Here is a 26,727-nt window from a genome sequence, read left to right as displayed (position 1 = left end):
GGGGGTAAGAGAGGCTCAGCCCATCAGCTTGTTCACAGAAGTCAGAGTGGTATGCGATGGTATCTTCCCTAACACCCTCTTTCTCTTCACACATTTTATACTATTTTTTACCTTTCAGGTGGAGCTTGAGTGACTCTAGTCATACATGCCTTGATTATGATTGGTGTAAAATTTCCTCGCTTTGCTTCTAAAGGTGTAGACTAGAAAAATTCAGTGCGCATGCCCAGTGAGGGATGGTCGCACCTTAAAGGCGGGTAACGTTTGGGATGGAGGTGTGTTTTGGTATTATAATGATATTATAATGAGCAAAGTTCACCAAAAGGACAGCATTTTGTCAAAAGTATGATGGACTGTTGGCCCAGGGTGGCAAATATGCAGCGCGCTAGTTTCCATTTATCACAGAGCCTGGCTGCGATGCCTCCACACCGCTCCACCCTCCGGACAACTCCTCTTACAGTCAGTATGCCACGTTCTCCTGGCATTGCGACATCTAAGGTTACGGGCCTAGGGAACTTCCGCGGAATGGGTTCCTCACATATTATCTGCACTCTACCCTGAAAGCTTCTTCAATGCTGTACCTTTTCTAAAAACATAGGTTTAATTTCTAAGTCACCTCCAGCGATTATTCCATACAAGACAAGGTTGAAGTTTAGGAATAATTTTCCCACCTTTCTGGTCAGTAAAAGGGTTTTTTTCCCAAGAAAACTAATTCACAGCCTTTATTATTAAGTCGTAGATTTTTAATGGTTTTAGCCTTTCGTAGAAGGCTGAGCGTCATTTGTTCATGTTGGTTAAAAAGGTACTATTGGCATGGTATTACTAACGTTTAATATCTGTTCTAATTCCTTCTGTAGTTATTTAGACCATTTCAGCACTCTTCAGAGTAAATCCCACATGGTTTGTAATGATTCTGCAGATACAGATCTTCATCTGGGATGAATGCACTTTATGTTCATTGACCTATTGGTACTTGGAAGAATTATCCCATCTGAAAAGAATAAATAATGTGAGGAACTGAGCTTATAAAAATACTGCTATAATTTTCAATAAAATTTACTTTAAAAATACAACATTTTCTCCCTTGTTAGAACATCTGATACATTCTTGATAGCTTATATATTGTGTGGTCTCCCACCTTCTGATAGCATATGGATGAGTCCCATCTGCTCCTTTACAGCTAGGATCAGCTGTTACTCTAAAGTGTGGGGTTTTTTTACTTGTTTCATTATTCTGAACTTAGCTTTTCAGCTTGCAGATGCTTTTCAGGCATATAGACATGGACTGAAACAGTAATGCTCACAACAGGTACATTCAGGCATGTGTGTGATTTGGTACATATTCAGTATCTCCACAATGCATTTTTGATGTTCAGGCTAGGTGTCATGAGCAAATGCATTGATTTGGAATGCTTTTACTGAGTGGGCAAAAAATGTGCAGCTCCTTTGAAATTTGGGTACTGATAGATGGGCTTAGGTATGTGTAAAATGTCTTCCTTCTTTAACCTTGTCTTAGACAGTATTTAAGGAAAAAGGAAAAGCTAAAAGCAGTTATCCCTGCTTTCTCAGTTAAACCTGTGTGGCTGCCTGTTCATGAACACTAAAGGATGTTGAACTTTGCTTGCAGAATCTGTCTCTTTCAGAACAACCACACTAAAATCTGACTTAAACAGAAAAAGTGTTTTTTTATTTTTATGCTTATTTTTATCGGTTTACTTGAATTCCCAGTTCATCCATTGTGCCTTTGCAACAGTTGCCATGCAAACAAACAATTTTTGATTTTGCTGGGTAAAATGAAAAATATATATATGCATGTGTGTGCATTGGGTGATTGGAGATAGTTTTAAAGTTGCTGGAGATTGACCCCTTTTCTCTACGAGCCAAATAGTTTAGGAAAAAAAAACCAAACCCACACCAAAAAAACCAACAAAAACAACTGACCGGAATGTGTCCAATCCAGGGACAGTTTCCTTATTTCCCTGCAGGGACGTGACCCCACCTGTAAGGAAGGCTGTCATGTATTCTGGGATGAGGGTCTTTCAGTCTTTGTTTTTGATGCTGTTCCAATTTGTATATAACAAGTAAATGTTCATTCTGTGATCCAGAGAATGGCTCTTCTGCTATGTGTCAAGAGATTCACCCCAGATGGTGAAATTTGCAGGGAAAATAAGCAATCAGCTGATTAATTGGGGATTACAGCAATCTTGGCATGGACTTCCAGATAACTTCCCCAATGGAAATAAGCATGACAAAAATACAGTGAGACCCTGAGAACTTTGGAAACTTGGCATAAAGCACTTCCATGCATTAACTTTGTAGGAAGAGATTTATTAATATTTCTTCCTTAGAAGAATATTCTATTCAGGTGTAACATCCTTCTGTCCAATTTTGATAAATGGAGGAGGCAATGCTGCAGGGACAGGAAAGGAAGCCATGGTGGGGAAGGTTAGGTATGATGCCTGTCTTTAAATGAAAGGGTGGGAGGATGTGGACTGTTTTAATAATTACCTGTCTTTGAAGTAATCCTTCCTTTATCACCTTCTTTCAGAAATTGAAAAAGTATTCTCTTTTGAATCAAACCTTTGCATATTTGGTGGCTCTGGAACACAGTGAACTGGAGCACTGGAATTATTTTACCATTGGGAATAAGTAGAAATAACCCAAGACCCTGTCGTTGCAGTAAGACGTGTAAAATGTATTTGTGTAGCGCAAGTGTGTTGCCCTCCCTTCGATCACTGTTGCTGGGAGGGAGGTCAATCACACGTGTGCCCAGGCAGGCATGCAGTAACATCCCCTCTTCCATGGAATGCTCCCCAGGTGTTCCTTAGAGTCCTCTGGAAGGAAAAAAATCAGCTTTCATCACAACAAGCAGTAATACTAGGGGAAGTTCCAGAAATCTGAGGGGTTGCTTTTCTATCCATTACTTGGTTATCATAACTCAAGATATCTTTGTGTAGGAAACTTGTGTTATTTTGGTAGCACTTCCAAGTTTGAGATTAGTGATTTGTCTGAAATCTCAATTTTTCACAGTTTACCCATTTCTACTAACAGGGCATGTATAACTGCAGGCAGTTGGAGAGAGAAGCAGGCTTAGAAGCTTAGAAACTCAGAAACAGGATAAGGATTTAAGGATCTCTGAAAATGCCAGTTAGCTAAGGGAGAATAGAAGAATGATATCTGTAAGCATCACATGGAAAACTTCTCCGTAGCTGTTTATATGTTGTCTTCTAAGTAATTTGAAAGATTGTTTTACGTTAACACTTTGTGCGCATTCTTTTACATATTTTCCTAGAGACCTAATGCGTCATATTGTCATGCATTGTCTCTCTGTATTGTAATGTGAAAAATACTTATTGAGTTGTCATGTGTCATGTCATCATTTTTGAGATGATGACTTAGAGGTGAATGTTGGAGCACAAAACTGCTCATGCAGCAGCTTGCCAGGAAGGCTGCAAAGAAGGGCTACCGTGAAAGTGAAGAAAATAAGTTTTTGTATGAAAAGATACAGGATAACTTTATAGTGTCTAACAAAAAAGACTGAGAATATGATTTCTGTTTCTAAATACATGGGTGAAAGGGAGACTAACACTGAGAAGAGAGCATAAGCTGAAGGCAAATGTTGCTGTAGAAAATCACAACAAAAACCCAAACCTAGGTGCTAGCTAGCCATGAATAAATTTAGAATAGAAATTGGAAGAAAACTCCTATCCACTAGAGCAGCTGAGTTCTATATCAGCTTCTCAATGGAAACAGCAAAGGGAGAAACTAAACACACAAGGTTTATGAATTTCTAAAAATGGTGTATGAAATGTTGCCTGAAAAGAGCCAAGGATTGGATTTGAACCGGATGATCCAATCTGATCCTGTGTTCCTTTATCTCCAAGTCCTGTGTTCTTCCTTTATCTCTCTGTGAGATGCTTGACCCTCCATATAAAGTCTGTCTTTGTTTCCATTTGTCAAAAAGCCCATGTGTCTGCAAAGATGAGCGTGTTCCTAGAGAGGATCTTCCAGCTGGTCATTATGTAGAGCACGCAGCCCCTGACTTAATTTACATCAATAGCTGCTATTTTTAAATCAGTGGTGCTATGGTGAGAAGAAAGCAGGAGTCTCGGGTTAGTTCTTATATAGTAGCTTTAGGGCATTTGCCTTTACTGTTGTAAGTTATTCTGGTCTTAAATCCTATAGGTATTTCTGTGGATGAGTGGCACTAACCTTGAGAAGAAGTCCTGCTGACTTCACTGGAGTTTGTGTAAGGTTGAATTTAGTGTGAATGGGATCAAATGTGAATCAGTGTGACCTTGCTTCAATTCCTGCGTTTAAAATAGGCTCCTGTTCAGTATGCATAAGGATGACAAAATCAGATCAGTGGTATGTTTCCAGTCACACTCTCATCACAGAAAAGGGAAATTTGAAAAAACAGTCATTTTATGGTAGTAAGATCTTAATTTTTTGACTGTTGGTTTTTATGGCAATTACATTTTCAGACACAGCTAAGAAACATTAACAAAGCAGACCATTTCAGAAAAAATGTTTCACTTCTTGTATTTTTTTTTTTAGAGTTGTGTCTTATAATTGAGTTTTATAATACTTGCCATAGTTTATGGTGTGTGAGTGAAGTCTTTCCTAGCACAGCTGAATACGGACACAATAGAAACATGATAATGGTATATTCAGCGTGTGTTAAATTGACATTATGAAGTAAACAAAAGAAAACTTGGGAGGAAATCATTACTGTGCCCTGAGGTGTATCAAAGATATTTTGATATTTAAAGTGTAACTCAGCCTGTGCTCTTACTCTGAATGCCAACATGCAGCTGGATTGAGAGCTGAGTGGTTGTGATAAAAGCATCGCTTTGAAAGCTGTGAGGTTTGTTCAATCTGAAATGTCATCAGGGAAGAAAAAAAAAAAAAATCATCTCTTGCGTGTGAAACACAAAGGTGTGAAAGCGCACACATAGACATAAAAGTACGGAAACGAAAGGCAACATCAGTATTATCGCCTGAAATAGGCATTTACAGAAGCTTTGTGTGATGTTGTGTTAACTTCTCCACTTAGAGTGGGATGTAGGAATTTCTAATGCTCGTGGCCTCCCACAGAGGCGTTCTTTTAGTGCACCTTTTTTTTAGTGCACTTTGAGAAAGAGTTTGGAGCTTGTTGAGTGGAAAAAAAACTTCTCTTTGTACTAGAAAAGTGTATCATGTTAAAAAGAAACATAAACCCATGTTGCTATATATTTAGTTAAAAAGTGGTAGATTTGAAAATTTAAGTTAATTTTCAAAATGTCTTTTATTCTGTAAACTGGAAGCCTTTACAGTTTTTCCAGCAGGTAAGCATCCTTTGATAACATCAAATAGTTCCCACATCAGATAAGAAGGGTATTTGTGCTGAAATACTCTTTCATTTTCCTGTGTATTTAAGAAAAGGTTTGGTTTTTTGATAGTTGTATCAAAAGGCTTTTGTGGGTGTAACAGTAGGTTTAAAACATGCTGTACTAAAAGCAGTTAAATATTCAAAACATGAGTTACAGTTCAGTTCAGGAACTCATAATAACCTGGAGATACATAATAATTATAAAATACATACCAGTCTCAGTTGCTGAGGGATTTCCAGCCCCATCCCCTGCCCTGTTGTGCCACTCCATCCTGCACAAGTAGCCTTACAGTTGGCATTTTAGCCTCCCAGCTGCCAGTCATCACAGCCTGCCACATTAAAGCCTGCCGTTGCTTTAATTTATGTGGGCTGTGAAGGAACAGCAACAGGAGATGTGATTTACCTTTCCTTCTCTGGTTTTCTCTATCAATGGAAAAAGCTCCTGCCTGTACATGGGGTGGGAGTATTCTCAACTGCTTCTTCTAAGTCAAGGAGATGAAAGGATGGGAAGTTTAAGGACTTTACATGACAATTTACCTTTGGTTGCCTTTCAGTGAACTGACTTTTTGGGCTGTTAAGAAATAAAACTAAAATTGCTTTCAATCTGGCCACATCTTCACTGAATTTTTTTTGGGGGGGGAAGATAACATGCCCCTTGAATATATTGAATACAGTGTCATTCAACATATATTTTGGGATTAATACCTGTTCTGTTTTTGTTTTTTTTTAATACTTCTTTCTATAAAAAGCAGCATAGAGTAAATGTGTAGCTTTTAACAGTTCTGTTACAGGTGTGGTTTCAATTCTTTACAGTTAGTGGAAGTTCTAAAGAAAAACGAACCTCTAATATTTTTAATGTAACTATAGAGGAATTGCTGGAGATGACACATGGAGTTCTTAGCATCAGAAAAACTTATTAACTTCATCCCTCTAACAATAGATTTTACAAATTATCTTAATTGAAGCTTTCAAAATGTGAATGCTTTGACACTTGAGAGACTCCTCTTACCTGCACTAGCATGTTTTCCTGAATGACAGTTAATTACTTGCTGATGGCTCACAACTCCAACACTTAAGAAATTTACTGCTGGAAAAATGCCCCCATATGTTTTAGAGCTTCATGTAACCGTGAAAAATTGATCTATTCAAAAGCTGCATAAGTGACTTAGATACATCATTCAGAATAATGGGGACTAGATATAGAAAGCCTAGTAAAAAATATACTGTTTCTCCTGTGATTTAGTATATTTATACTTACAAAAGTGCAAATTAATAAATATATAGAACAGTAGATGTAGAACTAATGAATGTAAGACAATAAAAATATTTTATTTTCCTTGTGCCCAGGCGCAATGCACAGCAAAGGAAAGGTCTGAGTACATCTCATCTATTTTGGCTAAGCTCCATGGCTAACATTTAAATGCAAGTGTTTACTAGTTTTATGTTGCTGTGAAAGTTGCTCTAGGGTCTAGACAGTGTTTCTTGATAGTCAGCTTACTACACAGAAAGCTAAATAAACAGCAGTAGGAGATGTTTGGGGGAAAAATAGGTCAGAAGGACAATTGCATGAGCAAGGGTAGTCTGATGGTGTGAGTCTGACCACGTAAGCAGTTGTTTCCTTTGAATCTCCGGATGTTATCTGTCCTACTCCGGAAACTTCACTTTTTTGGGAACACTCAGTTATGGCTTTGGTGGCCTCATTCTGAATTTAATCAAAAAGGTGGTTTATATCTTTCATAGCAGCAAGACTGTTACTGTCTTTCTTCAAGCTAGTACTTCTAGTCAAAGGGCACCTTCCGGCTCTCTCTTCATTTTCCTTTCTGTTTGGTAGGAAAGAGATATTGCTATTTGCTGTATCTATTTCAGTTATTGGCCACAGTCAGGAGAATAAAATATTTTTATTGTCCTACAATCATTAGTTCTGCATCTACTGCTCTCCATACTCTGTCTACCATCCTGGAGCAGCAGCCAAATTCTTCAATCACTGGCATTTGAGGCTCCATGTCCTAAAGACTTCAACAGTTTCCAGAAATCATAAACAGTGAAGAGGTGATCTGTCACCCATCTTAAACAGGAGGAGGAGGACAGGGAGAGACTCTTCTGTCCTGGCTTCTCTGAAAATTTGGTCCACTATTTTTACTCTTGGGGTCCTTCAGGATGAATGCAGCTGTATAATGACATAATTGTGTGCTGCTCCTATGATTAATTTGTTTGTTAAAATATTTCATGAGAAAAGCCTGAGATGCCACACTGCCTTTTCAAGACTGTTTTAGCCTGCATAGGTTCACAACTAGCAGCATTTTGTGCTGTCAACCTCAATTCCTGACAGGGAAATGTTTTACGTTTTTTTCAGTAGATTATTGTAGAAACAATAAGCCTAGACTAGACAGGGGTTGAGTTTTTTTCTGTTTTCAGTCCTGTCATAGTGATGTGACCATATAAGTATTTCACTTACCTAGGGCTGATCACACTTGTGAGTCTTTAATTCAGGTATTTCCATCTGTATAGTAGACATGTAAGGGACACGTCTGTGCTTTTATTAAAGTACAGAGAGTAAAAACGCTCATCATTGGTCTCATCATTGAGATCATTGTTTTTAATAATGAAATATTAACAAGTGATGTTAATCAGTGTCTAATCATCATTGTTCCTGAGAATAATTATAAAATTAATTATATCATAAAGACTTCTGGTCATAAAGAAATTTTTTCTTTGCATTCAAATCCAAGAACAGAAAGTCAGGCTATAATTAGGGTTCTGATACGATAAAGTCAGTCTGAAAATATAGCAGATATTTTTAAAAGACTATTTACATGTCGTTAAAGTTGAGTGTATTTTTTAATTGTATTTTATTTTTCAGTAGTTATGCAGAATTATAATGGTGAAACAAAAAGAAATATTGCTAAATACCACAGTAGAAATTTAATGTTGATGTTAAGTTTTTACTGTAAAAAAAGCCAACAAAAAAACCCCAATGAAATGACAATAACAAAAAAAAAATCACAAAATAGCCCACCAGATTGAAAATCTTACCAAAACACACAAAAAAAGTATTGGATTTGTACAGCAGTTGGCAGAATGGCCTTATATCTGGACTGCTGGCTTCTATTACAATAAAAAAAGCAAAAAAAGAAAAGCTATTAAAAATTAGATATTACTCAGGCTTCCAGGAAACAGCTCTATTTAAAAGGAATTATTATAATTCATGTAAAGAACAATATCTTAAAAGTACTGAAAGTATTGGGGTTCATCAGTTATGTAGTAAGTGTTTGTCTTCATTAAAATTTTTCAGAGAAAAATTATTTAGTAACTGACTGCTCATAAAATTCTGCTTGAGAGCACTGCCATGTGGAACTAAAAATTCTAGGAAAATGCACTAATTTTTATTCAAGAGGGAGAATTTTACTGAAGAAGAAATTAGCAGGTGGTTTAGATAAGGGTGTTCTTTTGTCTTTGCATTACCAAATTACATGGATTATCTGCTTTAGAAATATTACCTAAATGGACGTAGAAAGAATATTGTGTAGTTCCCTCATTAGCTAACAGCCTTGTTGTTGTATGTCAGCCATTTCAGTGTAAATTACCTGAGAACCAAGGATTAACATTTTAACTAATGATGTTGCAACAGAGTATATCAATATTTTTGTTCTGTATGTTGCTTAGTTTATTTATTTACCCTGAATGATGTGGATTACCTTACGACTAACAAAGTTCAGAATACTTCCAGAACTGGCTTTCTGTATGTTGTTAGAGTAGTAGGTTTTATAAATACTAAATCATAGGCCAGTTAATGAATGTAAAACCCCTTTCCACAAAATATTGTGTTAAAAACTAGACTGTTAATAAGTGCTAATTATTACAGTATTGTTTTTTTGCCAGGTTTAGTGTTATTTATGTTTTCTAATTTCATAGAATCATAGAATCATTAAGGTTGGAAAAGACCTCTAGGATCATCAAGGCCAACCATCAACCCAACACCACCATGTCTCCTGAATCATGCCCAGAAGTGCCACATTTACAAATCTTTTAAATACCTCCAGGGATGGAGACTCAACCATCTCCCTGGGCAGCCTGTTTCAATGCCTGACCACTCTTTCAGTAAAGAATTTTTTCCTAATATCCAGCCTAAATCCCCCCTGATGCAGCTTGAAGCCATTTCCTCTTGTTCTATCACTAGTGACCTGGGAGAAGAGACCAACCCCCGCCTCACTACAACCTCCTTTCAGGTAGTTGTAGAGAGCGATAAGGTCTCCTCTGCTCCAGGCTAAACAACCCCAGTTCCCTCAGCCACTTCTCATCAGACCTGCTCTCTAGACCCTTCACCAGCTTCGCTGCCCTTCTCTGACACGCTCCAGCACCTCAATGTCCTTCTTGTCCCGAGGGGCCAAAAACTGAACACAGTATTTGAGGTGCGGCCTCACCAGTGCCAAGTACAGGGGCACAATCCCCTCCCTGCTCCTGCTGGCCACACTGTTCCTGATACAAGCATGGTTTGCACTTCTCATTTGCCATAGGCTGTCTTATCTTTAAATGTTCTTTATTCGAGTGGCCTTTAATCTAAGGCAGAAAAGACCTTGCTCTTCAAATGGTACAAATTAATGTGGTTAATGCACTGTACTGTTTTATACAAGTGCCTATTTTGCTTAATTTTGTAGTAGGTGAGATCAACAGTTGTCCCATGGAGAAGAGCTGGAGACAGATAACAGAGTCGGTAGCGCGAAGCTGTGACTCAGTACACCCCTATCACACGTTCTGCTCCCAGTTCTGTCAACAGAGTGAGCTGGGCGTACATCCGTCATATCTGACTATGTAATGTTGTTATGGGGTGGGGTATTATTCTATCAAATACAACGTACAAGTTAAAATAATCTGACAGGTTACAGAACACTTCTTTAAAGACTGAGATATATATTTTGCAAAATTCTTATTCCATCCATAGGCCCACAGAGATGGAAGAAACTCAGTAGTTGCATTGCATCACTCACTGGCAGTACTCCCACTGTATATTTTCCCATGGGCTTTGGTGGGGATTTTATTGGGTTTTGATTGGTTGGTTGGGGTTTTTTGGTTGGTTGGTTTGGGGTTTTTTTATAGCTAAGGTCTGGGTAGAAACTAACAGCTTTTTGCTCTCTCACTGAAGAGTATTAGGGTTTTTTTCCAGCAGTTTTCTTCCACGATCTTTGTCTCACTTCTATTGCTTCTCTCCCACAGCTGCCCTCTGGAGTTATCTTTTGCCCCTTGAATTGCAAATACTGAAGCCTTTCATTGAGATAGTACTTTGTCTCCCAACCCTATTAGGATATATCTGTCTTCTCTATATGCTTTGCCTTGAAGTCAAAAGATGTTTTGCTTGATCTTGTCTAGAGCTGCACAGACTTTTCTTTTTTTCCCCCCAAAAACAGAACATTGTTGTAAAGTACTTGCATATTTTCTTAAATATCTCACTTTGAAGACTCCCTCTCTCAAAGCATGGAACTGAAAAGTCTGGGAGCTCTTGCCCTAATCGGGGCTCTCAGGATTACCAGTCTCCCTCCTGTAAGGACAGAATTTGGAGTGCTGAGTCGTGCAGGAGGCCACTAGGCTGTGTGGCCACGGGTCGTCCTTCTGTTGGGGGGGAACCCCACAGCTGACCATGGAGCCACTGCCTGAACACACAGAGTTTTCTTTTGAGTGTGTATTGAACGATGAGCTGCTGGCTCAGGGAGTAAGTTTCTTTCTCTTTACTGGTTCTTAGGGGGCAAAGTTTCCATCACCTTTAGAGGTGATTTACCAATGTAATAAATCTCCCTGATTTGTATTAGGCATTTATTCTTTTAACAGTTTCATTTCATAAATCATACATATAGCCATGACTTGAGCTCCCAGTTGGGTACTGAATAAAAACAGAATGAGGATCTCAGTATTTTCTTTCCTTTTTCATGTTTTCTATATTCAGATTTTTGCATTGAATTGAGTAATGTCTGCTAAGCAGTGTTTATATTTTAGTGCTCACTGAACAAACCAATAAATATGTATACTTAATTTTTTATAAGAAAGCATGTTGATACTTGTGCAAATTTAATATATACTTGAAAATCTGTAGTGTGTATACCAAGAACATTATTTCTGTTCACACATAAAGGACTATTGGGTTGAGATTCTGGATGTTTACCAGCAAATGACATTGATTCTAAGTGTAACTGGACTAATTACAGAGGGAAGCAAATAAAATACAGAGATATAGAAGTATTGTTGCATGTCTTATTGTATCATGTGGGCTTAATCTAGTTTCATTAAACAACCCATTGATATGCAAGTCCTGCAATAGGGAATTTGTAATTTCCAGTAGATGTAGCATGCTAACAGGTATAACAATCTTTGTTTAATGGCACTGCAGTATGTTAAGAGCTTTTTCCATTGTGTTCACTGCAGTGCTGAAAAGAACAACATGTTAGAAATTAATCACTGTAATTATTGTGGTCAATGCATTACCTCTTTAAATTCATGTTCAGAAGCTACCTTTCTGAAAAACTCCTACAGGAAATCCTAATATACATTTTTAGTTTTATGATCAGAGCTAAAATGAAGCTGTTTCACTGAAAATTGTGTAGAAAGCCTTCCAGGGGAAATGCTAATGCCAGGTTCATCCCCCATGAGAAAGAACACCAGTTAGCTTTTTTGTGAAATTATTTCACCCACGTTCAAACACATATTAAAGTTGCAAAACCCATGACAAAAAGACTGTTTGAAAAATACAGTGGTTTTGTTGGTTTACTTCTGGCTGTGGTTTCCAAGTATCTATATTTAAACACAGGCCAGTATGGACCCATCTAGCCTAGTGTAGATTATGCAGAGAACCTTGCAATGAGACTGACTCTGTAAGGAGTGTTTGGTGAGGTGCCATATTGTTGTCCTGACTCAACTGCTCAAAAAGTAAGGTGGAAAATCCTGGGATTTTATGAAGAGGGAGGGAGGGAGGACCAAGCCCGCTTCCGCAGACTGAGCAGTGGCACACTGCAGCCTGGATCCAAACTGACCTAGTCAAAGCATACTACAGCTTCCTTCAATCCCATGCACACAGATTTCTTTCTCAAATAAACCAAGTTCCAGGAGAAAAGGGGTCCCTGAACACACCTCTGACACTGTGAAATGGCTGGGGATTGTCTCCGGGAGCTATCAGTTTGGCTAATCTCAGGTGTCTTTACTGTTTGTGTCTTAAGGTTTTACATTTTTCCTTCAGGTTACCCTAATTTCTTTTTCACTTCACCAGCTGTGGAGTGTGTTCTTTACAGTGGTGTGGCTCTTGGCAGGCATTCACATCCCCTGCTCTGTATCCTAGTAAGATCAAGTCTCTGCTCTTCTAGACATATAGCAATAGGCAGCAATGACCTGGCTTCATTTCTCTTTTCAGGCTCATTGGTTCTTCAGTATATTTTATCTTAAGTCATCCTTCTACAGAAACTGACTTTCTCTGCTTTGTGATGCTGTGGAGATGCTTGTCTATGCCATGAGAAAGTCTGGAGGTCTGTCTGTGTCACCTTTCCCATTCCTCTACAGAACATTTGAAAGAACTCAGAGCAGCTGCTAATTTCTTTTTTATAGACTTTGCAAAATACTATTTTTACCATCACTAGATTAATTGATTATTTTCCAAATTAGACTGAGAAGTTTTTGTGCAAGTGTGACTAATAATAAGTTTTAGTGATGATTAGTATGTATCTAGAAATTACATTTGAATTTCAATGAACCTTTTTCCAAGACAGTGCCCATGCATTTTTATTTCCATAACATTTATGCTTTCTGATATGTTTCTGTCCTTTTGTACATTTTTTTGGTCTTTTTTTTTTTTGCCTCTGGCTTTTTTCCTCTCTCAATGTGTATTTTCCCAAATCAGTCTCGAACAGCATTTTTTATTATACTGACAAGAACAGCAACACCTCTGTAGACTGTCCTACAGCAAAGTCATGACAGAATAAATGATCACAAATAAATCAGCTTACATGATTTCTGTGTTTCCAGTTCCTTTCTCCAAGGGGCAAGTGCCCTGGCAAACCACTGCCTTGCATGGCATTAGAGATCTAAAACAGATGCTGACAGAACAGATGTGATTGTCGTTTTGCCTGCCATATCTTGGGATTTGAACCCAAATCCCAAGTGTATGATAAACTAGGCAGTGGAAGCCACCGAGGACTGATAAACCACATGTAGCTTGAGTTTAGATAAGCTATGCCGGTTCAGCCGCTTATTCTACGTGTTCAAAGTGCTACTGGGAGAGGTCAGTTTTTTAGTCACAGGGTTCAGCCATACTGTATAAGGCTTGTAGAAGGACACTAAACTAGGGCTTGGATGGCCTAAACTCTTCATATCTCAGTTTCCTAAGTATAAAGTAGGAGTAAATAAATGTATTTGCTCTGTACTTTTTTTGGTGTTATTTATACTGGCAGTCTTTGGATCAGAAAATTCAGTTGAAGCCTTTGCTACCATTGTAGATATGTTCTCACAAAAAGTCACATTAGCTGATGATGGAGAGTGATGCCTACTAACATATATAGCCATTCGGTGCATCCTCTTGCCTTTCTTTTATGCATGTGTTCAGTCTCTGCATCTGAAAGATCTGGAATGGAGGAATATCTGATACCGTGTGTCATCTACATGTTTACAAGCTCCTATTCATACTACATGCTGCATGTGTTTAAGTGTAGTGCCACTGAGCACAAGGGTCAACATGACAATGTGTTGCCATAAAGCACTTACAGATGTATTCACAACTGTCCAAGAGTAAGGGCAGTACAAAAGATAAACACATGGATCAAGCAAAAACATACAATAAGATCCATTGGAGGCATAAGTCTCTGGTGATGTGTTTATCTTAATATATATATATTCCAGAAGTCAGGATTGTTGTAGAGGTTTTTGAGAGGAACTGTGTCCATTAATATGCTTTTGATTGTTTGCACTAACTTTTTAAAATGCTTAAAACAGAGAAAGGACTTACCCAGTATGTGTGTATGTAGATCTTGCCTACAAAGCTAAACAGTGAGGCAGATAATACCGGCAGACATGAGGACCTAGAGGTAGAAATTGGTAGCTCCAGAGACCTGACTGGTGTTACTAGGTTTACAGTCCTCCAAACTGGTGAAATAATTGTGTAAGTAGATGCATGTCTAATGTGCAACGTTAACTGAAATACGTAGCCAGTCAGCAAATGCAATTCATGTCTTATTCTATAAAAAATTAAATATTTCTATTGAAATATCCTATTGGAATGAAGGAATCCAAAGACTTTCAGCTACTAGACAGCTATTCCCTGGGGGTTATTGTCATGCCAGCGACATGCCAGTGCTGTACAAAATAGTCCACTGCCTAAGTGGAAGGAAACACGAGTGACAAATGTGGTATTCAACTGAGCTTGTTATTGTGGAGGTCAGAGTCCTTGGCTGATGGGAGAAATAGACCTTGCCAGAAGTGCCAGCGGTATATCTAGTAAGGGAATGTATTAAATAAGCATTGATGAAAAGTATGCTCATAGAGAGGCAAATGTTTTGCCTTTTTTATTGCTGAAATAAAGTGGGTAATAATGATTAAAAAACCCCACCCTGTTTAATTCCTTTGGAGCCATCTTTCCAACTGTTAAGGTCTAAAAGTATTTTGGAGTATTTCTGAATTTTCAGAATTTCAAGCATTTTAGTAGAAACAATAATTCTTATTTTTAATAAATGGCTCGTCACATGGTACTCTAGAAGCTGTTGTGCAGATTCACTGCTGAACCTGCTTGCCATCACTGGAAGGATGTAAAACAGGAGATGTGGTGGCGTGAAAGAGGAAGGTGTCACTTCTCTAAAGTATGATTCTGACAAATCACATTTTACTGGCTCAGAAGCCCCTGCATACACCTGAGCAGAGAGCTGTAGAGCAGTGCCAGTCACTGAGGTGTGTAGCACAGAGCATGTTCATCTCTGTAAGTGAAACAGCTGTTGGCAGAAGTAGTTTACTAAAACCACTGACTTGTTGGGCCCTGTTTCAGGTGGGATTCCATTTGTCCTCACCGGAGAGTTTTTCCAGCAGTCACAGAGGCCGGCCGCATTCATGATAGCTGGGACAGTCAACTGGCTCTCCAACTTCGCAGTCGGACTGCTCTTCCCTTTCATTCAGGTACTCCACCACCTTGATATTTGATATGCTATGATATAGCTGGTATAGTGTAGCATATGATGTTTGAATTGTAATTTTCAGATAATAAAAAATGTTTTTATTGAAGTGGATAAAATTCCTACCATATTTTTGATACAGTTCAGTTGTGCTACCCACATATCTCCTTGTTTGAATGCCTTGGAGAAAACTGTCCTGCAAAAGAAAAATTGTTGTAACCGTGGACGACCCTGTGTGGCAAATTCCCCACAGAAATGCTTTAGCAATTCAGTCTGATGGCTGTGTCAAGAGTTCACAGTCACTGATGGTGATTGTTACTGCCTTTTACTTCAGCCTTTAGGCCACCCATCTTTACCCTAGCCTTTGAGAATCTGTATTAGTCTCACTGGGGAATAGGTCCTCTCCTGTCCTCCTCCGCCTAAGCTTGGCTTCATGGCTCTCTTTTTTTCAATCTCTTCTGTCTTTTATTCTCATTAGCTTGTTCCTTCCTGCTCCAGCCTAGTTGATGCATGGATGAATTCATTCCTGTCCCAGCTTCCTCAGGCTCCCATAAGCTTTGCTTTTAGTGGGTTGCTTTATTTCCTTGGCTGAACTAGGCTCATGGAGGACTGAGGCCAGTTTCATCAAGAGCTGCCTGACAAATGATGTTTTTATTCTAACAGGAAAAGTTTATTTTCTAAAAAAAATATTTAAAATTTAAAAAAGAATAAAATTTAGAGTTCAACATAGAATAGCTTTTTCCCCTTCTGTTCCTAAGAACACTTCCTCATTGTTGATGTGTTGTTGTCTGACAAAGGAAGCTTCAAGCAGCTTCTCATTCAAACACACACTGAGGTCCTTTTCCTGACCATGAACCTCTGCCAAGGACCGTCCGCAGTCTCTGGAGCTCACACAGGAACTGGTTCTTTATCTCAGGAGCTGAAGGACAGCTGATCAGTCCCCTGACCAACCATGTCTAAACTCTTTAAAGAGCCATCCAGCTCCACTGATAACAGTTTAAGAGTGAAGCTTATAGCTATAGCATAAAATAAAGAAGTCTTAATTGTGGTTTTTTTTTTAATGCACAGAGGAAAATACTAGGTGCAGGGAAAGGGCACAGAGGGAGGCAAGCCCTCCACGCAACTCGCAGCTCCTCACAACCAGGAGAGACATTTTGGATTACCCTACAAATCATCTCTGAGTAGGAGATTTAAATCTCTGTTATTTAAATCAGGCAAGGAGGTGTTAATGCTGTTTGTGCCTTCTTACAGCTAAAAATTATATGATACTTTATCATATGCAATACTGTATAACATTATTTGCAGATACTGTAAAATTATATTGTAAGACTATATATTCATTTTCATTTGACAAGTAAAACTGCTTTTATTAAGTAGTACTGTTAAAAATTATCTGTATGAGATAGTTTATGGGAGAACTTGAAAGTTTTACAAAGTCTGACCCTTGATCTAAGTTTGACACTTAATTTAAAATTTCTTGTAAAAGGAAAAAGTCTCTACTCATTTTGATTACTTGGATCACCTTCAAAAGTCAACAGGAGTATAAAGGCTGTCATCCTTCCAAAGTCTGTGCTGCTGCTTACATTAACTTCAGTTAGACTGCTCAGAGACTTAAGTTTCTTTTCATGATTGCTGAAATCAGTGAGTAGTTTTCACCAGTCTTACTGCACAGAGTAAGGACTTGCCAGCTTAGACATTTAAGGTGAGATTTTCAAAAGAAAATACAGACATAATTCTTTTCCCACTGAGGTTGTTAGAACATCTACCCAATGCAGTGGAGAATTAGACAATTCCTTCACAGAATCAGAATCACAGAATCACAGGTTGGAAGGGACCTCAGGGATCATCTAGTCCAACCTTTCTAGGAAGAGCACAGTCTAGAGAAGATGGCCCAGCACCCTGTCCAGACAACTCTTGAAGGTGTCCAACATGGCTGAGTTAACCACTTCCCTGGGGAGATCATTCCAACGGTTGACTGTCCTCACGGTGAAAAATTTCCCTCTCGTGTCCAATCGGAATCTCCCCAAGAGCAACTTGTGTCCATTCCCCCTTGTCCTCTCCATGGGACTCCATGTAAAAAGGGAGGCTCCATCTTCTTTGTAGCTACCCCTTAAGTACTGGTATGTGGTGATGAGATCCTCTCTGAGCCTCCTTTTCTCAAGGCTGAACAAACCCAGCTCTCCCAGCCTATCCTCATATGGCAGCTTCCCGGTCCTTTGATCATCTTGGTGGCCCTTCGCTGGACCCCTTCCAGCCTGTCCACAGCCTTTTTGTATAGATGGGACCAGAACTGTACACAGTACTCCAGGTGTGGCCTGACAAGCGCTGAGTAGAGCGGGATGATGACTTCTTTGTCTCTGCTGGCGATGCCCTATTTGATGCAACCCAGCACCCTGTTGGCCATCTTGGCCGCAGCAGCCACTGTTCGCTCTTGTTGAGCTTTCTGTCCACCAGGACCCCCAGGTCCCTTTCCACAGAGCTGCTCTCCAGCCAGGTGGATCCCAGTCTGTGCTGCACTCCCGGATTATGTTTTCCCAGGTGCAAGACCTTACACTTGTCCTTGCTGGCCCACTCTTCCAGCCTATCCAGATCTCCCTGCAGAGCAGCTCTCCCTTCTGGAGTGTCTACTTCCCCACTCAACTTGGTGTCATCAGCAAACTTCATCAGGCTACAACTGGTGCCGTTATCCAGATCACTTATAAAGATGTTGAATAACATTGGGCCCAATATCGATCCCTGGGGGACTCCACTAGTGACAGGTTGCCAGTTTGACAAAGAGCTATTTACCACCACCCTTTGGGTGCGGCCTGCCAGCCAGTTCCCCACCCACTGCACAGACCTCTTGTCTAGGCCATAACGCATTAATTTCTCCAGGAGGAGACTGTTGGGGACTGTATCAAAGGCCTTGGAGAAGTCCAGGTAGACAATGATGTCCACCACCCGCCCCATGTCAACCAGGCAAGTCACTTTGTCATAGAAGGCCACCAGGTTTGTCAAGCACGATCTGCCCTTAGTGAAGCCACGTTGGCTTTTCCCAATCACATGCTTCATTTGACTTGTGATGGCCCCCGGATCCTCCCTCGAGCCCTTCTGTAGATAGGGTAACACTTGCCTTCCTCCAGTGCTCTGGGACATCCCCTGTTCTCCATGACTTCTCAAAGATTATGGAGAGTGGCCTTGCAATGACGTCAGCCAGCTCTCTCAACGCCCTTGGGTGGATGTCGTCAGGGCCCATTGATTTGTGGGGGTCAAGCTCCTGTAATAATCCATGTACTAACTCTTCCTTCACTGATGGTGGGTCTATGTTTGGATCAGCTAGGAATTTGGTTCCCAAAGCCTGGGGCCCACAAGGAACACAATTCCTTGTGTTTTTAAAAACCCAGCCTTAGTCATCAGCCTCAGTATGGTCCAGGAGGCAGCCACAACCTCATCCAGCAAGTGGATGCTTCTGTGTGGATTAATAGCTGTTTCTCCAAGAAGATGGAGACTGACTATTTAAGCAGCATTGGGGATTGCCTTCTACCCTGTCTGGCCAGGCACTAGCAGTCCCACTGCCTGCCTCTGTGGTGGCCAGGCAGGTGGCAAGGAATGAGGTCTCAAATCTAGGGGTGTATAATCAGAATACTTTTATTTGTTAGTTTTTAAATTATCCAGAGACATTTAAGGAATAATCACATTTCTCCAAAGTTGTGGTTTCTTCCTCCTGCACAAAACCAAGGAGTTACTTGAGCTCTGGCTGTCAGTCAGATCCAAATTCATGCAACTCAGGGCTCTCTCTTCTTGTCCTGCTAATCCCACCTGACAGATCACCTGGTGGGAACTGTTTGAAAAGGTACTCAGTAAGTTCAAATAAAAACACAAACTACTTTCTCTGACTTTTCATATGCATATTAAAGGTTTTTGAGTGATTTAGTGTGTGTCCATATGAAGCTTGCTGTAGCCCTAGGGAATTTATCACTTTGTGTCGTAAAAATTTCCCGTTGTGTGATTAAAAAATTCCCAGTTTAGTTTTAGTGAAGGTAAATTATATTTCCACCTTGCAGGGTTTTTGGTTTTCTCTCCTTTAAGAAGTAATAAAGAGAAAGAGCTTGGAGTTTGCACCTAAAGATAAAAGCAATGTTACTCAGACTTTGATTTTTAAAGTGCTTTCACAAGATCGAACTATGATGTCTCCTCACTCCCTTTCACTTTTTTCCTATTTCAGTCAACCTTATTCTCAAAATTCAGCTTGTGAGTCACCTGTTTCTTTACAGAAAGGCAGTAGCTTCTCCTTAGCTCATTTTTGTAATTCTAAAACAGAAAAAAAATCTTTAAACTGCCTTCACAGAACGAATGCATAATCCCTTCTGTGTATTTAAATACTAATCTGATTGCTTGAGAGAGAATTGACACTTTTTTGATCATTGGTGTGCTTCCACAAAATTATCCCAAACTTTTGGGAAACAAATATGCTAACTTTAGAGTTATTAAAAAAATCAACCAGTAGTTAGTTCTCCAAATGTCACCAATTAACTAGTTTGAATGCCTAGATTTTCTTCCCTCAACCATCTGTAGATACATGTAATAGAAGAAAACATTGTCTTGAGTCATACATTAAAATATATGTATGAGATGGAAAGGCTAGTATACAAACCAGTTTTTGACAAATCACAAAACAAGTTAAGATGTGGCTACTGCTCCAGCCCTCATCACTGGCTATTGAGAAATTTGTTTGTGTGAAGGATTAGAACTGAGGTTAAAATGGCAACCGATACTACATTGAATTCACAAGTACATTTGATATTATGTGATTACTAGGAGGTATCTGATAGTAGGTGTCAAAAATGTGCCTTTTTAAAAATCTATTTTTAGTGCAAAATACAGTAATTGCAGAAGCCTTATTGCATGGGATCTTAGAACATACAAAGGAATTATAGAAGATCTGGTTTTAGGTCTGAAGGCATTTCAGACTTGTATTTAACACAGAGCTTGACCTTGTGAAATGTCAAACATGTCATCTTGAGTGATGCTCAACAATATCTCTTTCCCATTGCCATCACTTGAGAATGAAGGCATGAGGCTTTTCTGAACAACAAGCTGTGAAGGGACAAGGACAGCTTTGATTAAGCCAGTAGCCCAGAGGTGCCTGAAACAGTTCATAAAGACATGGTGACCTCTCCCTTCAAAGCATTTCAGTGCTCCTGCAGGTGCTAGGACTGGGCCATAATGCTCTGTTATTTGGATGCCAAATCTCCAAATTTACATTCCCGCAGAACATCCATCAGGGAATATTTGGAGTAAGAAAGCACTTCAGCCCTTTGCCCTCTCCTCTGACTTGCATATCTCACGTTTATGCATAGCACTTGCGTATCAGGAGATCATAGCCATCCATAAACAACCCCCTGCTTCACACGTGAGCAGTGGCGTAGGGAGCTTCTCTGCAGAATGGAGCTACAGGATGTGACAACGTTGATTGAGTCAACCATGTAATAGTAAAAAAGTAATTTGGCCACTTGGGAAAGAATGTTTGAAGTCATGATAATGCTTGTGTAAGCCTGAAGGAACTAAAATGCTTTATCTGAAATAATTGCAACTTTAACACTTTTCATTTTGCCCCTACATTATATACTATACTTTATACTTTTAATGCATTGTAATTGGATTTGAATCTCAAATTTCTGTGAGCTAACTAAAATAGCTATTTAGAAAGGTTCAAAATTTTTGTGAGCTGACGAAAAGCTTACTGAATATATTGTCATATCTAAATAGGTATGGTGTGTCCTTGTTCTTGGAGACTTATGCAAACGCTTAATTCCAGCATTTGATTTAAAGGTGGCTTGCAATCATAAAGCTATCAATGTGCGTTCATACGCGTTTGAAAGATCTGAAACTAAAATATGCAGTATTGGTTGTTCAGTTCATGTCTGTTTTCTGGTTTTGTTATATTTTTCATTGTTTCAGTAGGTACACATGAAAATAATAGTGTTTTTCCTTGCACTTGTCTAATTTTTTCACTTTCTTAAAAGATTTAGAAACCTTTTTTTACAAAAAAGTTTACATAAATGATTCAAATTTAAAAAAAAAATATGTGCAGTGTGTTCTTCCACATAAATTAAATTGCTGCACTAGATACCACACTATCTGGTCAAAATTTTCAAAGAGAGATTCCTGTAATTTTCTAAACTAAATTACACAATTTATCTGATTTTCAGCTGTGTTGCTGAAATTTCAGCGGAAATGCTTTGGAGTCAGCATCTCACAGAAAGCATTTACTAGCTGGTTGGGTGAAGACCCAGCTCAGCTAAACTCCCTCAAACACCAAATCTTGCTCCCTTGTTTGCTCTTAGTGATGACTGAGTTGCTGTAGGTAATTCAGGGCAGCATCAGGGTTTGTCTCACAATCAAGATAAATAATGTTGATCCTTACTTAAGCCCTGTGTTGCAGTTTTGATGCGCAGTGTTAGAAATAATCCATTATTCCTTTTGTGACTAATATCCTCTGAAAAATGTTTTAAAGCACTTTCTCTCTCAGAAGGCATATGAAAGCACAACTGGTTTTTTTGATGTGTTGATAACAAATCAGTCTTTGAAAATGTGACACTTTAACATATTAAATTATTTTAGAGAATGAAAAGGAGATGAAACCAAGTCTTCCAAAGGCTAGCAATTCTCCTGAGACCTCCAAATAATATAGTTTCTTGAGGTCTAAAATAAGCATTTCCATCTTGGACATCTTGCATACAGCTCATCACGGCTGAGCTGGCAGTGGGAGCATGAATATGGTTTGAAATTACCTCGTAGGCAGTTTGTTGTCTTTCTTCTTGAGAAAAAGTGCTAAGGTGTTGTCCCTACTGAGAAAATTCACTTACTCATTTTAAAATAGTATGCATTGATGGAAATGGACTTCTGGTTGCTTTATGATCTCAACAGCTATCTCAGTGTATGACTGTGGCATGGCAAGCTCAGGATTAATCATCATCTCTGCATGTTCCTAGTGTAACTTCTGTTTCCTAATAGTTTAGCTTCTGGGAGTATAAGACACAGATTCTCTTTATGGCTTTTTTCTGAGTAAATTCCAAGCTAGCTGTAACACCTGGAGCAAACTGATTGTCATAAACCAGACTCCAAGTATTTGCTTGTACTTAAAAGAGGTTATGCTCAGAATGCAAGCCTGTGAGTACTTACCTTTTTTTTTTTTTTGCGTGTGTGCAGAAAGTGCATTGAGAATGAGCTTCTGTAGTCATCCACAAAAAATAATTCCATCATTTATTCATATCATCCCTTGGGAATGGGGATAGTATTTTATGTCTCAAATGAGCAGACATAAACCAACAAATTTTTGCAGTGAAAGCGTTGGGCAATTGTGGATATAATTACATAATTGTTCCAGCTGGAAGGGACTCCAGGGGTTCTTCCTGATACACAGATCTGCAGGTGTATGTGGGATGTTTCTCACCTTACTCTTTATGGATCAGTGATGTTAGTGGTCTGCAGAAATCAATGCCAGGCAACCAGTTTCTGTAGTTTCTTCTTGAGAAAAATACTAACACCATTTTGGTGAGAGCACAAGTGTTGATGATGCGATTGTTATTTCCTGTAGGAGTAAGTCATTATAATGATCTTTTCATGCTGGGAGTAAAACTAGCATTGTCCCCAGCTAGGGGAGCAGGAAGCCCACCTTCACCAAGACGTACTTTACATGGAGATCTTCCTCATCACTGGGGGTTTCCTCTTTAAATGCCCTGTTCTGTCTCTGTTCTAACCTTATTAACGGTGATATATAACTAAATCACAACTCAGGATAACAAACCTGAATATGTCAGATTTTCAGGTTAAATCCACTGACTAGAATGGATAGCACCGGCAGAATAATTAGTTCTTAGTTCCCTAATTTATTTTAGCCAATGGAACTTCTAGGGGGAAGAAGAGCATATATATTTTTAAATTTTTATTGTTGATTCGCTAAGAGTATGAGTTTTAGTGAGTAATTCCAGGTATTTTAATAGGAGTAACGTGTAATATGTGACATCTGCGTGGTTAGACTGAAGCATTCTTTTCAATAATTACATTGTAGGTATTCTATAAACCCTTCAGGTTGCTAAGAAGCTTAAAACATGACATCAATTAGTCTTTGACTGGAACTCAGAAACAGACTTAAAAAAGAAGTGGACTTTTTACGCAGGGAGCAAAAGTGTACCTATTTCTAGGTAGCATAAAGGAGAATTTTGAAGGTCTCCTTTGTGTTGTGTGCTTTCTTCCTAGCAATGTGCGGTTTTAATCTAGACTTGTATTTGCAGACCTTTTAAAATTAGGCTAATTGCAGAAGTGGTTATGTGGCTTCTGTTTTTCCCAGGATAATAGATTATGTGTTTTAAGTTTGCTGACTGTAGTTCCAACATGTAGAGCCTGTCAGATACCAAATCTTAACTTTCTTTCCTGGAAAGTGACTCCACACTATGAAAACATGAATGTTTGTATAGTAGACATGAGAATAAGTATTCTTTAAGGTCAAAGTCAGTTAAGAGCATCTTCAGCACTGCCGGGGGAAGGGTGTTAATAATGGAAAATAATGCAAAGCTATTTTCCTGCACAGAGCTTCTTGATTGCTAAATATGGATACATTTGGAACAATATTAGTGCCTGTAGTTCCCTTTTTATGTTAGCACTGTACAATCTCCAGCAACAATGCTTTATCTCTCCCTACCTACCCACACCCCAAACAAGACTGTGGTTGCATTTGCACCTGAACTTATTCTCAGAAGAGGGTCTTGAAATGCAAAAAACTTAAATTTGCATCCCTGCTCATCTGGAAACAGTGTGTTTTGCTTTCAGCAGGGCACTTGGACCCAATGTCACATGTAGTAGTGTTTACTGGTCCAGTAGTGTGTCCTTAGGAATCTTATTAATATAATCAAGGGCAGAACTGCCAGAGGGTGATATGCCTTAATCTGCAAGACCAAGGACAAAATATTCAATGGTGGATGAGACCACACATTCAAAAAGTCGGGTGACGGCAGTGGTTGTGGGATACTCCTTTTAGTTGTGGTTATACAGAAAGAATAAAGTACTTAAGAGACTGTAGTATTCTTTTATTGATTGCTACAGTGAATGTGAAGTTTGCATTTAGTGAGGTCCAGCACAAGGTCCTCTGCAGTAACTCAGCATCGCAAAGGAGTTAGTTCAGCTAACAGCTCTAGCAGGGAGGTGCTTTGATACCCAACGTAGTTTAGAAAGTTTCCAGGCTTGCCAGACCCACTTGCAGTTGCTTCCTCATTCTCTGTTTATCTTGGGTCCAGGCCTGTTCTGTTCAGTGATTTCACCAGCAAGAAGGGTGATGAAGCAGAGAGAATGTGTGTTATATTTTCAGATAACTACATCAAGAGGGGTATCATGAAACCTTTTAATCATGAGAATAGTGTAACTGTGTAATGATGTGTGGAGAAATTGTAGCTTGTCCATTACTGGAGAGCTATAAAAGACAGGCAGACAGACATTTGTCAAGAACCGAGGCTGCATTAGTAATGGGAATGGACTGGCCAGCATCTGTGTTCCTCGTTTTCTATGAGTTTGTTGACATCTTGAATCCTTCAGAGCAGGAAGTGTCTCTCATTAAGTGTACACACAGCAAGTGGCTCCTTTAAGGTGGGTTGTGTTCTATTTTGTTACCGTGGTACATCACATGTCACTGCAAGAAGGGCTGCTGCAGGTTGTGGTGGCAGGAGAATCCAAATCCCAGAAAAAAAGTAGAAGACAACTGCAATTACTCCTTTCCTTGGAAATGGTGATGGCACAGTTGGAATGCTGTAATAATGCTTTGGGCTAAATAATCTTGAAAAATGCAGAACTATTAAGAGGGCAAAATGGCAAAAACTGCAGTGAACTTGGGAACTTGGAGTGAAAGAAAGCAAACCTGAAAGTATTCTGTCTGGAGAAAAGATTTGAGAAAGGAAAGGCTAACCATGAACAGCTGAGGAGGGAGAAAAGATAACTTATTTTCTTCAGTACAAAAGGACCAGAACATGTTAAACTTCTCTGACACATCAGAGAAAACTTTGTGACTTTCAGAACTGCTTGGGCAAGAACCAAGCATCCACAGAAATCTGAAGAATCTCTAACCTGAAAGCCTTCAAGGTTATATTAGTCATCCTTCTATAAGTTTATTACTATTTCACTATTTCATATATTCTTTCTTTTATGGATAATGAGAGGAAACAGATCATTTTCCCTTTGGCAGTCGTGACTAAAAATAAAAAAATATGACCGGGGAACCTATATATTCTTTTCTGGTTTAAGGTGCAAGGCATCAGATATCACTCACTTCTGCATTAGTATTTTCTAATTGCACTAGAATGTGTCTCACATGTACAATACTGAGTTACCACTGAAGGTTTCCAGTGGATTTCATACTTCTCAATACGGTATTCGGTGATGAATTCTAAATCGGATCAATTTCTGTTTTAAATTTAACTGACTTCACCGTTCAGCCATCAGATACTCTATTTCTTGCAAATTTTTGTTTATTTAATCTTCTGTTGAACAGAACAGACTAGGGGTTTTGATATATTTTTAACTGCTGGCTGAAGAGTTCATGTAAATGTATTTCAAGCAGTGGAGTTTCTGTAAGTCACTCGCAAACCATAAGTTCATCATCCCACAGGATATTTATTCCAATTTTTGATTTAATCAAGAATCTCTTAAATAGAAGAATAATGGATGGCTGTCATGGTTTTAGGTGGGATAGAGTCAATTTTCTTCACTGCAGCTGGCACAGTGCTGTGCTTTGGACGTAGTATGAAAACAATGTTGATAACACACCGATGTTTTGGTTGTTGCTGGGTTGTGCTTGTACTAGTCAAGGGCTTTTCCAGCCTCCCGTGCTCTGCCGGGTGCACAAGAAGCCGGGAGGGGAGGGGGCACAGCCAAGGGAGCGGATTCAAACTGGCCAAAGGGATATTCCATATCATGTAACGTCATGCCAGTATGTGAACTGGGAGGGGCTGGCCGGGGGAGGGAGGGAGCAATCATGGCTCGGGGACGGGGCAGCGTTGGTCGGCGGGTGGTGAGCGGTTGTATCGTTTGTGTTTCTGATTTTTTCCCTTTTCCTTTTTATTATATTATCATTATTGTTATTACTATAATAATCATCATTATTATAATAATTATTTTATTTTAATTATTAAACTGTTCTTATCTCAACCCACAGGTTTTCTTGCTTTTGCTCTTCCAATTCTCCCCTCCGTCCCACAGGGGTGGG

The 26,727-nt window shown here is 39.2% G+C and overlaps 1 protein-coding gene across 3 annotated transcripts in view; it reads left to right on the top strand.

Moving 5' to 3' along the window:
- The window catches only part of SLC2A9 (solute carrier family 2 member 9), a 114,564-nt gene that overhangs the window by 75,666 nt on the left and 12,171 nt on the right, over positions 1–26,727 (top strand). For all 3 annotated transcript variants that reach the window (XM_064449137.1, XM_064449139.1, XM_064449138.1), the window contains exon 11: positions 15,371–15,498. In XM_064449137.1, coding sequence (XP_064305207.1) covers positions 15,371–15,498 — 128 coding nt within the window. The remainder of the gene's footprint in view (positions 1–15,370; positions 15,499–26,727) is intronic.

This window comes from Phalacrocorax carbo, chromosome 4 (genome assembly GCF_963921805.1).
Source record: "Phalacrocorax carbo chromosome 4, bPhaCar2.1, whole genome shotgun sequence".
Classification (NCBI taxonomy): Eukaryota; Metazoa; Chordata; class Aves; order Suliformes; family Phalacrocoracidae; genus Phalacrocorax; species Phalacrocorax carbo.
Note: the sequence above shows the minus strand (reverse complement) of the source record. Positions and strands in the feature narration are given on the sequence as shown.